This window comes from Rhopalosiphum maidis, chromosome 1 (genome assembly GCF_003676215.2).
Source record: "Rhopalosiphum maidis isolate BTI-1 chromosome 1, ASM367621v3, whole genome shotgun sequence".
Taxonomy (NCBI): domain Eukaryota; kingdom Metazoa; phylum Arthropoda; class Insecta; order Hemiptera; family Aphididae; genus Rhopalosiphum; species Rhopalosiphum maidis.
The window spans coordinates 4,554,082-4,567,128 of record NC_040877.1 but is presented as its reverse complement, the minus strand read 5'-3'; the positions used below and the strand labels follow the sequence as shown (position 1 = coordinate 4,567,128).

Genomic DNA, 13,047 nt, shown 5'->3' with positions numbered 1-13,047 from the left:
ATTTTATAAGGAAAATATGCTTATAGTTTTCGACAGTTACATTATTTGTTCAATAGCTCTTTATTGAAGATGTAATAATATTTTACGAAGAAAGTGAACATAATAAATTATAGGCTATGTAGTATGTAGCCCATATAAGCACAATTTGTTTCCTATGATTTGGACTTTTTACAGATATTGTTTTTAATATTTTTCATTGATCAGTTTTATTGTAACTACTAAACATTGGCCATTACGTGTAATAGGTACAAATAATAAAGGCATTTTGTCTTAAACGTAATTAAAATAAACCTAAATTGCATGACGAATGTATAATTCGGATAAAGATAGGTACACATTTACTTTATATCAACGGGCTAAATGCAACGTCAGCCGTTACCAAAATCGTTATTAGCGTAAATATTTGCGTGTAGGTAATTGGGAAATATTAATATTTCGGTCGTAATACCTAACTAGTTATTAAAATTTGTAAAACAGTATTTTAAGAGTTCAAACGCAGACATTACATATTATTAAATAGGTACTTAGATACCTGTAATATAATACGATAGTGAAAAAATGCAATTTTGGGGAATATAAAATATAAATTACAGTCAATCGTATTAGCTAAAAGTCTGAGTGCCTGACCCACGCGAACGTTAATAATAACCAAGTTCCAAGTAAAAGAATTAAGAAAGTATGGTGTTAAACGCGTGCGCTCGCTTATTATAGTTATAATTATAATATAATCGTGTCGGTGGCGGGCTTTAAAAAATAAAAATACCAAATTCGGCGGCAAGTGGTTATTTTTTAATTTTTCATTCTTTTTCAATCCATGAACGCGGTTTTAAGGTTACGTTCGTTCCAGTCGTCTGACCGAAGGAATAGATTAAATTGAATAAATCGAAAGACGCGGATAATGGGTATCGTCGTTATGACGTGCGTTCGGGGTTCGAACTGACCCTGCGCGCCTTGAATGCACCGACGAGACGGTCGACATACGAAGCAATTTTATTTTCAACGAAAAAGATATAAAGGAAGTTTTTTTTGTTTTGGCGGATCGAACGGATAGATAATTCCCAATATAAATGGTGTGGTCAACGACTATCAAAAAGTCGGCGATGGGTAACGTCCGAATCACAAGAAAAAAATAAAATGTTCCGCCGTTCCCAAAAAGGATTAATAGTAAAATATGAAAATGCGGCGGAACGGGCCGCCGCCGCCGCCGGAGTGACGCGCGCGGCAGTCGGCGGCCGCTACTACGCAGTAGACTGACGTCACAGTCACGTTTTCGACATTGCGCGATGGCGTGTGCGGGCCGTGGCGGTGTGTCAGCCGTGGCCGCGGGTCGGGGGGTCCCCTTAACCGCTCCGATTGGGTCAATGTCTGCCGTCTGGTGCTGCGTCCGCCGACGTTTCCAAAATGGAGACACAGCCGTGTCGAACTCGTGATTAAAACACCATTTACGAATGACCCGAGGCGAAAGCTCGATTACCACTGACGACGACGGTAACAAACAAGTAAACGAGTAACGGCCAGCGCGTTCGTTTCAGTATTTTTAGTAGGTTCCCATCATCGGAAAAAGGCGAATAACAATAATATTCTCGTCCGTTTCTCCCGCGGTCGAGGAGTTCGGTCGGTCCGTTAACGCTAAGCCGCGGTCTGCGTGTGCGCGCTCTCGTGTGTGTGTGTACCGTGTTTGAGTGTGCGTGCGTACTGCGTACAGTCCATCGTTTTCCAATGTGCTGTTCTGCCGCCGCCACCACTACCCTCAGGTAGTAGCGTAGTATGTGGGCCGCGAACCAGGCCAGATAGGCGTATCAGAAAAATTTCTTCTTTTTCTTCTTTTTTTTTTTTTATCAATAAAAAAAAGTGCGGAGCAATAAATCACGTTTCCTTTTCTCGTTCCGTTTTGTACGGCACACATTTTCCTCTAGGAACCACCCGTGTGTGTTTACGCCGAATTCGCGAGTTCGCACGAATTATGTAAAACCGAAGAGCAGCCACCCGCCGCACACTTAGTCGACGACGCCGACGACTGCTGTAGTGCTGTATACTTCGACAAAGACGACGACGATTGATAGAAGAGCTACTCCGAACAGAGAACTCGACGACAATATTCACACCACCCACCGGTGGACATGAGTGGAAGGCCCAGGACTACTTCCTTTGCTGAAGGAAATAAAACTTCTCCGAATCCTCCTCTAGGCGGAATTAAAGTCATAAGTATGTACTTACACGTTCACGTATATACACATACACACATTTGCATTCTTACATACATCCACTCTCGAGTGCACTCAAAATTACTTAGGTAACTAGTATAATCGCAATACTTACTCTTGATGACAGTATGTTGTCTTTACAAGTCAACCCACACTATTTATACCGATTTATCAAATATTCTGCATACTCTTATACTTTTTTGTGAAGTGGCGAAGGGATATCACTGATTTAATCTGTTTTTTTGACTGTGTAATACATTTTGATCTACCGTTAGGTCATTACGGCTTTTTATCCTTATCAAATAGGTAATTCTACTAAATTATCTATGATACACTACCTTCAAGGTAATTTGTTAAATTTATCTTGTATGTTATGTACTTGGTTATATGTATAGGTATACATTCCTTATTCTGTATTTAATTTTTTATAACTAATTAGCATTTTGGTATATTATTTGTGGGTTAATGAATAAATATTAAATATACATTAAATTAATAAATCTTGGATGATTTTAGATTACTTAAATTACATTTAAGGTCTTATTACTACTCTTGAGATTTAATAAAGTAGCTAATTAATTATGTATATGACAATACTTTCAGATATTTTCTCTAGTCATAGCATTGGTTATAGAATTTATTATAATCTATTTTATAATCAATGGTCATAATTATTTACAAAGAGATAAATATTTATTTTTCCAACAAAGAAATTAGTTATGATCCTTTATTGAATTATAATCATAAAATTATCCACATTTAGGTATAATGTTTAAATAATGTACTTAAATACGTCATTCTCCTAACTATGTTAGATAAAATATTAATTATTATCACAGTAAAAAAAAAAACTGTCTAGGCCTACTGTTATTTTATTAGTCACATTATGGTACTAATATCTACCTAACCTACTTGTAATGTAAATTATAAATTCTGCATCATGTATTATTATAACCTTTTTATAAATGATTGATTAAATTTATAAATATGTGTATTCAAAATTAAATATGATAGTAAATATCTGTATTATCTAATTAAACTAAAATATTCTCTTTTGAGAATTCACTTTTTGTTCCTAATTATAATGAAATTGCATTCAATTCATTATGCAATATTTGAAAGTTTATTTATGCAAAAAAATGTGTTTATCAGTGCTTTTTTATGCAAGTACATTTAATAAATTCTCTCATGCTGTGTAATATTTATTATAGAGCCGTTAAATAAGGATGTACTTACCTATATAAAATTTCTATAGAAAATCTAAAATTTGGTGGTAGGTATATTATAGTATGGTAGATTTATGATAAAATTAAAATATTTAGAGGATACTTTTATTAAGGCCTGCACACACTGCAGCAGTGGTATTGGCGTTAAAATGTAGCTGGACACAATTTACTGTTGCGATGGAAGACAATAAAATTTTAACCTGCAGTGTATGACCTTATTTAGGTATACAATTTTCTAATTAGAGTTTTAATGTTTTTATGTTTTAAGTAGGTTAGGTTAGGTTAGGTTAGATATACATGTATTTCTTTTAGACGAATAAAAATAAAAATAATAATTTTTACCTATTTATCTATGGTTATACTTGCCAGTTAACTAGGTGACAGGTGTATGCTCTCCCATTTGTCGTTATTACTTGCCTAACCTAACCTAAATCATGAATTAATTTATTAAAACTACCTATAAATTTATACAGTTAATTAGTTTGATTCATTAATTAAAATAATTTTTGTTGGTATTGAATAAATGCCATTTATACTATAGTCGTATATAATTTATCGATTTATTACTAGTTATGAAACAGAAAATATTATTTATTATTAAACAAATTAAGCGTGATTTACATTTTAGTATCAAAATGTTATAACTTACCTAAGTATCTTAGTGAAGTGATCGAACAAATTAAATTTATCAATTTTAATTTTTTATTTAAATAAATAACCTTTATTGAATCTAAAAATATATTGGTTAGTTGATTTCATTGTGCCAAGTTAATTTTGAAATGACAGACCTTTTTTCCAATTCAATGTCAATACATTAGCTTGAAATGTTAGTAAGCTAAGTAGTGATGGATTTACATCTCCCGTGTGAGGATCCTTCAATAAATGATGTGGTTCCTATTTGGAATCCAACTGTGGTAGCAAACTCTGAACGTCTAAGACTTCAAGGTACTAATTTTCTTAATATTATCCTTTGATGGTTTATTTAAAAACTTATAAATTCTCAACTATAAATAATTTAATAACTATATATTTCTTTTTTTTAAATTTAATTTTAATGTAAATGAACATTTTTTTATTCCGTTTTCTTATTACTATTGTGTATGATCTGAAAGTAGTCTAAATAATTTAAAGAACAATTAAAATCTTTAATTCATACTTGAACTAATGATTATTTATGTACAATTAATCTGAATAATATATTTAATGTATTATGTTTATTCTATATATTTTATATTTTATTATTTGTTATTAATATTAAATATCATTGGAATGACTTTATTAACTAAATTATATAATATTTTAAGTAATAATTGTTAACTAAAATAAATGATTAGGTATAAGTATAAGTCCTAATTTCTCAGAACTAATATTTTTTTTAGTATTTGTATAATATTTTCTCGTCATAGTTTATCTTAATAATTGCATTATTTCTGTTGAATTTATTTAATATTAAAAATATATAAAATATTTTGTAACTACGATAAGAACTCTATCAAATGCTTAATTTTTTAACAGGCAAATAATAAATTATTTTATTTAATAAAATGTGAGCAGATAAAAAAATTAAAACTAATAAACTACCCTTTTTAGATTTTGTTATTTTGTGGTTTTTAGTTTACTGCTTTTATATATTTTAATCATAAATTATAATTATCGTTTTTAATTCTATAATTTTCCTTATACCTTATAGTTAATAATCATGTCTACTAGATATTTTATTATTTACATATACATGTATTTAAAACATATATTAAAAATAGTTTTGAACTTGGGTAAATTAATAGAATTACATTTATTAAATAACTACATTTTTATTTATAATTTTAGTAGTGACTTTATTATTTGTTATTGCCTATCAAGGTATTAAATATTCATTATTCCACAGTTGATAGACAACATGATAGTCACTGTTTTAAATCATAATAATATAATATCTAATAGTGATTTATACAATAACATATTAATTCGATAACCTTGTTTTTAGTTTAAATTATTTAATACAATATTCCACAACTATTAAACATATTTAAGTGTTGGTAATTTTCAAGGTAATTTTATTAGAAAACATTTTGCAGTTGTTAATTAAATTAATAATATATAAATATTTATTATATAATATTACTTACTCATTTAAAATATATTGATGTCAAATAGTTTTTGTACTAGTCTTATTTATTTTTTAATTTAGTTATGGTAATTTATTTATTTAAGGTAAAGATGGCAGTAAAGTCACTACAGTCGTGGCAAATCCGTGCCAGGGACCAGATCGACCCTTGGAGGTGTCGTATACAGACACAATGGTTATCGGCAATGGAAGTTTTGGTGTTGTATACCAAGCCAAATTATGTGATACTGGAGAAATGGTTGCTATTAAAAAAGTCCTTCAAGATAAAAGATTTAAGGTAAGTTCTACTATTTTGTACTTACTGGTAAAATATGAATATGCTTTTGTTAGTTTATTTTTAAAATGTTTGATTTTTTTTGAAGACTTTCTGTACTACCCATAAAATGTAGTGTTTTTACATTGATTATTCAATATTACATAAGTATTATAATTAAAAAAAAATATGTAGATACAAATTGCTTAATACCTTAATAGTTTGTAATTAACTGAGTTTTGCTCAGCGACAGATTTAGTTTGAGGATGGTATATTACTCAGGGATTTAGTTACAATATGTATACAATTAATTAAATAAAATATCACCCTTAAATAGGTACCATAAATTATTATTTTTTTTTTTTTTTTGTATTTTGCCTAGAAATAAAAAATGATTTAAATTGCTTCCTAATAAAATTATTTTTATCCCCGTTTTAACTCTAAAAATAGAAGCTGGAAATTAATTATTTTTTTATTTAAATTAGTAATTATGAATATTTTGTTATGTATTTATTAATATTAATTTTATGGGTTATTATAGAATCGTGAATTACAAATAATGAAACGTCTAGACCATTGTAACATAGTGAAATTGAAATTCTTCTTTTATTCAAGTGGTGACAAGGTAATTTTGTAATTATTAAACTAGCTATATCTTTTTTTTAAATAAATGTGATTATTTCAGAAGGATGAAGTTTATCTTAATTTAGTTTTGGAATACATACCAGATACTGTATATAAAGTTGCTCGCCATTATAGCAAATTAAGGCAAACAATTCCGATCAACTACATTAAGGTGGTTTGCTTCTTCAACAAATTATAAAATTACTAATGAAAGAGAATGGTAATGATGAATGATATTAATTTATTTATTTTATAGCTGTACATGTACCAGTTATTCCGAAGTTTGGCTTATATTCACTCATTAGGCATATGTCATCGCGATATTAAGCCTCAAAATTTGTTATTAAATCCTGAAACAGGGGTATTGAAGTTGTGCGATTTTGGCAGTGCTAAGACTCTTATCAAGGGCGAACCTAATGTATCCTACATATGTTCAAGATACTACCGAGCACCTGAACTGATATTCGGTGCTATAGATTACACAACAAAAATTGGTAATTTATTTTCATACATTTTATTTAGATGTTCTTAAAGTTTAAAAAAATTAGGTGAGCCTATACTAATTTCTATATTTACAAATTATTTATTTATTAAGATATTAATTTAAAATAATTATAATATATATAATATATATATTATATTATTACTGATATAATTATTTATTAGTTCATAATAACTTATTGTTTTCAAATTAAAAATATTTCTTATACATACACTTAACATTTGCTATTATTTTTTTCTTTTATTTATTTGTCATATTTAATAGCAACTGTTGTGTTTTAATTATTATTTACTTATATAGAATATATATTTCATTTATATACTTAGTATGATAATCTAAAACCAATATTTGAAGCTGGTGTTTAGAAAGCTAATTATTTGCTACAGTTCTCTTACTTAATATAATATTTTTAAAGATTTTGGTATAAATTTAGTATTTTATAGAATTTTGTTACTGATCAATTAATTTATTATCAATACTCAACCATTACAATACTAAGGTTTTATTTAAAATACAAATATTCCAATATCTTTGTAAAATTATTAAATATTTCTGTTTTCAAAACTAGATTTTTTTTTTTTTAATATTTATGTATTTTTATTTATGTTAATTTATATTTTATAGGTACTAAATAATTAAATTTTAAAAACTTTTCAATTTAAAATGATAATTTATGAATTATTTAATTTCTTAGTGAAATATTGATTTCTTAGATGTATGGAGTGCTGGATGTGTATTAGCAGAACTTATGTTAGGTCAGCCAATCTTCCCAGGAGACTCTGGTGTTGATCAGTTAGTGGAAATTATAAAAGTCCTTGGCACACCAACAAGAGAACAGATTAGAGAAATGAATCCCAACTATACAGAATTCAAATTCCCACAGATCAAATCTCATCCTTGGTCAAAGGTAAGTTATTATTTGAATTATATTTGTATTGAATTTAACTAATATGTGTAAGGTTAAAGAAATAACATAATTTTAGAGTTTGCTCATAGGTATTTTCAAAACATTTCATTTCTACAAACATTACTAAATTCAAAGTATTATTTATAGTGAATTAAATCTTGTTTAAGTTAAATTAATTTGATCTAGATGATACAAATTAATATAGTAAGTATTATAGTTAGTATATTAATAGTATTTTAGTAATTACATGTAACTATAATCTATAAAGAAAAAATATTAAATAAGAAGCATTATTTAGATTGTCTATTTATTAATTTTTAAGTTTAGTTTAATCAAAATTAAACATTAAATTATGTGAGCAAATTCAATTTACAGGGTGTTTTTATTTCTTTATCTATCTAATAATAAAACTAATTTTTCAATTTTTTTTTTTTTTATGTTTATTTTTCTACTAATATCATTTTAGTAAGACATGTTAGAGGAGAAATATCTATACTTTTATTTTTAACGTACATATTGTACCTTGCAGTTTATGCTGCAACGCATGTCGTTCCCAAAAAACAGCAATGTTCATCAAAAGATTAGAGTAAGTCAAAAAATGACAATGAGACGTTTGAATATCTAACCGGTTTTTCTTGTTCAATTATTATAACCTTTTGACATACTCTTTATATTAAAAGAGTCTTAACAACTTGCCTACAGAGGTTACACGACTGATTATTTAGTTTATAATTATAATGTTTTATGAAGATAATTTCAGTTTTATATAATAATAATTTATTAAATATTATATTTTGATAAGTTTAAAACAAATTAAGTATTTGCTCGTAAAAGTGGTATTCGACTTGTGGTTATTACTGCTATATTTGAAAGTTACCGTAGAACTTAAAGAAAATTAGAGCTCTAACATGTCTTTTGAATTGTCATATTTATTAAATTTATGCAGTTTTCTTTTAATATTTTAACTACAATGAAGTGTGTGTGTTTGAAGCGTATATTCTATGTGTTAACCTAAAGGCGTCATTTGTAAAGGTTTTCCGTATGCGGACACCAGCAGAAGCTGTAGAATTGGTGTCGGTGTTACTTGAATACACTCCATCACTTAGGGTGTCTCCATTACAAGCTTGTGCTCATGCATTTTTCGATGAGTTAAGAGATCCACTCCATAGATTACCAAATGGACGATCATTACCTCCACTTTTCAATTTTACACAATTAGGTAAGTAATTAACATAATTATCTTATAAAATCAAAAATTATACTAAATTTTCTTTAAGAATATGTTACATATGCATGTGTTATCTCCATTTTACAAATGTACCAGTTAAAAACAATTTATAAATTTACGTTCTGCAGAACCAATTTCAGATTGTTAACTGTAATATTACAGTAAATTAGCCTATAACTAAACTCAAATGATTAAGATATTTTCAGTGTTTATCTTATGGTTCTTTACATTTTTAAAAAAGTCATCAAGTAGGCATGTAAAATATAACAATTAAAAATACACATGTCTTTTAAAGATTAAAATATTGTAAAGAACCAGCATAGAAAAACCAAATAGATAATATTCTTATCTTAAAGTTTGATAATTGACCAATTCATTCTAATATTAAAGCTTATCACAAAGTTGGTTATGCAAATTTTTATATTAAATTTGTAAAATAGAGGCACCACTGGTTGCATTTATTTCTCAATCTATCTTAAATAATTGTTTTTAATTTAATTTAAATGTCAAACTAAACTATTTTATTATTTTTTTTTTTTCAGAATTAAGTGCAGCTGGGTCTTTGAAATCTGCTTTGATACCCAAGCATTTAAAAGATTCCGTGGGAAGTGGAAATGAAGCATCTGCTGCTAGTGGTGGTCCATCTACTCCAGAGAATATTAATCCCGACAGTCCAAATCACCCTTCATCATCAACTACTTCCAGGCAACCTTCAAATGAAATAGTTTAAAAGGTAAATGCAAATTATGTATATATTATGTAGATAAAGATTAGTTTCTGTACATTTTTTTTAATGTGGTTATCAAAAAACTCATTATTAAACTATACAATTTTTATTTTAAAATCCTATAGTCTTAAATAGTGAGTTATTTAAATTTATATTTGATTGAATTTTCATCAAAATTATACTAATTATTTATTATTCATACCCATATTTTGTATTTTTATACTTTGTAAAATAAAATTTAGCAATAAGCATTTATTAAAATGTATTGCCAAATCAAAAATAACTAATTTTATAATTTTTTCTTTTTCTTTAATCTCTTTATTATTGTTATTAAACATGCATATTGATTCTAACTTAGTAATATTGATTCAAATGGTAACAAAAGTAATTTGACATTATTTAATGAAATATTGTCAATGGAATATATTACTTATTATTAATTAATGTAATTATAAATAATTATTAATTTATTACATTATTGTTTACCTAAGTATTTTTTTCATAAATTAAAGTAAATTAGTTTTTATTGAAAATAAAATGTATCTACAAAAATAGATAGGAATTAAAAAAAAAAAAAAAATTTAAATGTACAAATTGGAAATTTTGATCTACTTGTAAATTATTGTTTATTATCATAATATTTTACATACTGTATTATTTTTTTATTTCTTCATTTTTCAATGACAATAACATTTAGATACAATATTTTATTAAAACTAGACTAATTAATCTTATTGGCTAATAAATAAATAAAAACAGCAGCGTGTGCAACTAACTGATTGATATATTGATAATTAATATTATCTTTACTTTCATATAAATTACTGTGAATTTTAAACTGTTTAGAATGATTAAAAAATGTTTTTCTAGTATAGAATTGGTAAATAAGTTTACCATGTATCGTGACTGAAGAATAAGCGTATTTAATGAGGCTTTATTTTCTTTTAATAGCTATTAATAACTATAATATATTACCTACATTAAGTGTTTTTTCTTTAGTAATTCTTAATTAAATGTATTAAATTATGATTACAGCAAATATTAAATGCATTTGTTAATTTATAATCTTTAACCTATTGAAACTAAACTGTTAAAACAAAGGACCTTGGCCTTTAATGGCTTAATATGTTAATTATAAATATTGTGTTTTTTTTTTTGTTTACAGTGCTACCAAAAAATGCCTTGGCAATCAAACCACTCACAAACATTTAAGGTAATATATTTGTACACCGAAAAAAACTTATTACAAATTCATCATATCTGTATTGTTTTATGTATTAAGTTTTTTTAAAAAAAAGTACAGTCTAAGGTTGTCAACTTTGTTATTAGGTAAATTTGTTGATACCTAAACTCGCCTTATGAAATGAATGAATTACGCAATTTTAAAACGTTTTTAAGCTCATTTTCAATAATACTAACAACCATATTTTTTCTTTTTGTTGTTACAAACTTTAAACAAAATTATTGGAACTAATAATCAGTCTTATTTTAATCAAATATTATTATGTTGTTGTTTTTTTTCCTTTTTTTATAGTAAGATATTTGTTTTTTTTTCCCAAAGGATCTCGTCAAACGTGTAGCCTTTTTAAAAATTAAATTCAAATTTTGATTTAGTTCCCAATTACTTGCCTTTTGTGTTATTTTTTAAGTCCAAAGATAATTTTATAAACAATTAAATGTGTATTAATATATATACTATAATAAACTTGTGTAAATATAGTGCAAATTCTTATGGTTTTGTAGTGTATTTTTTATGTGCGTAATTGTTGTCCATATTATGAAGGAGTAGGTCTAATGCTTTTTCAATCATAATACATATTAATACAAGTCTAGAGTAATAGTTAATTTCATAAACTACAGACAATTTGTATATCATACAAAATGTGCAGCGATTTTAAAACTTCTATTGCATTGATAATTTTTATATTTTTGCATATCTAACGTTCCTGTTTTTTTTTTGTAGACTACTTAAATATTAGCATATGTTATAATGACTTCCAAAATTCTAATAAAAATAAAATATCATTCATATTATTTATTCAGATAACCAATATTGTTAGTATATTATTATATAAGTATAATTTGTACCTCAAAAAATCTATACAAATAGAATTACCTTAAACAAAAATGCATCTATTTAATATTGAGGTAACAATAATTTAAATTCAATGATTATATATTAATTAACATAAAGCAGATATCTATTGTAATATACTGTCCTTTCATATCTTCTTTTTTTTTTATTAATGGGTTTAATGTATATTATTTGTGAAAAAAATTTGTTTTATTGTTCATAATAGTTGCAATCTATTAATAATAAATTGAAAAAAATTATTTGTCAAAAATAAAACGTTCATTCCAATGTATAAATGTTTTAATTTTATTTTTTATATATTATACTTATAATATATATACAATTTTTTATTTGACGTGTATATTTTTAGTTAATCCAAACTGATTTTTTTTTGTCATACTCAAGGGTTCCTCTCTTTTCTCAAGACTATACGAGTATTGGAAAGAAAACAAGCTTTTTAAACTAAAATAGATTTTTAATTTTAGTCATTGATTTGAAATTGTTAATTAATAAAAATCAAATGTAATGAGTAATGACTATTCAAAATTATGTACAAATTAGTTACTATCACATGCAATTTATGTTATTGGCACATATTCCCAATTAATATAATTCATTGCATGTAAAATATAGAAGCCCGTAATTTCATTTTAACATCAATTATAGTATATATTTCTTTATATAGTGACCCAAAATTGTTTGACAAAAATTTCAACAAAAATATTGCTCTTTTGGCATATTATGTTAATATAACGTAATTTATTTATATGTATAATATGATAATAATAAACCCTATTGTGTTTATTGCCAACTACCATACTTGTTTAAACATGAATATTATTATATAATCAAGTACGTAAATGTTTTTTTTTATGCTTAAACAAAAAAATTAAAAAATAATAATTAATTAAATATTATATATTTAACAATACCGATGCAGCTGTTGCATAGATACAATATTAGTTAGAGCTCAATGTTGTTATAATAGAGAACTATTATTTTATTAGAAGCTCTGTATAACTGTGTACAAGTGTAAAGTATTTAACAATAATATTGTATATTCATAATATATATATATATAAAACTTGCATAGTATGACTATAGTTTTGTGGCTAGTTAAACATATACAGTAATAATACGTTGTTTTTCTTTTTTTATTTAATTATACAAATTGTAC

General features: G+C 26.1%; 1 protein-coding gene across 4 annotated transcripts; it reads left to right on the top strand.

The window, feature by feature from the left end:
- Window positions 1-1,364: 1,364 nt before the first annotated feature.
- On the top strand, window positions 1,365-11,534 carry LOC113550542 (protein kinase shaggy). Of its 4 annotated transcripts, none has more exons than XM_026952449.1 (9): window positions 1,365-2,205; window positions 5,642-5,832; window positions 6,350-6,433; window positions 6,494-6,604; window positions 6,689-6,926; window positions 7,648-7,841; window positions 8,859-9,060; window positions 9,612-9,802; window positions 10,962-11,534. In XM_026952449.1, the coding sequence occupies exons 1-8, from the start codon at window positions 2,121-2,123 to the stop codon at window positions 9,797-9,799; spliced, it is 1,293 nt and encodes a 430-aa protein (XP_026808250.1). In that variant the 5' UTR covers window positions 1,365-2,120; the 3' UTR covers window positions 9,800-9,802; window positions 10,962-11,534. The 4 variants fall into 4 exon arrangements, with proteins under 4 accessions (XP_026808250.1, XP_026808251.1, XP_026808248.1 ...); XM_026952450.1 differs by having other exon boundaries at window positions 1,368-2,205; window positions 8,874-9,060; XM_026952447.1 differs by lacking the exon at window positions 1,365-2,205 and adding an exon at window positions 4,268-4,375.
- Window positions 11,535-13,047: the final 1,513 nt, after the last annotated feature.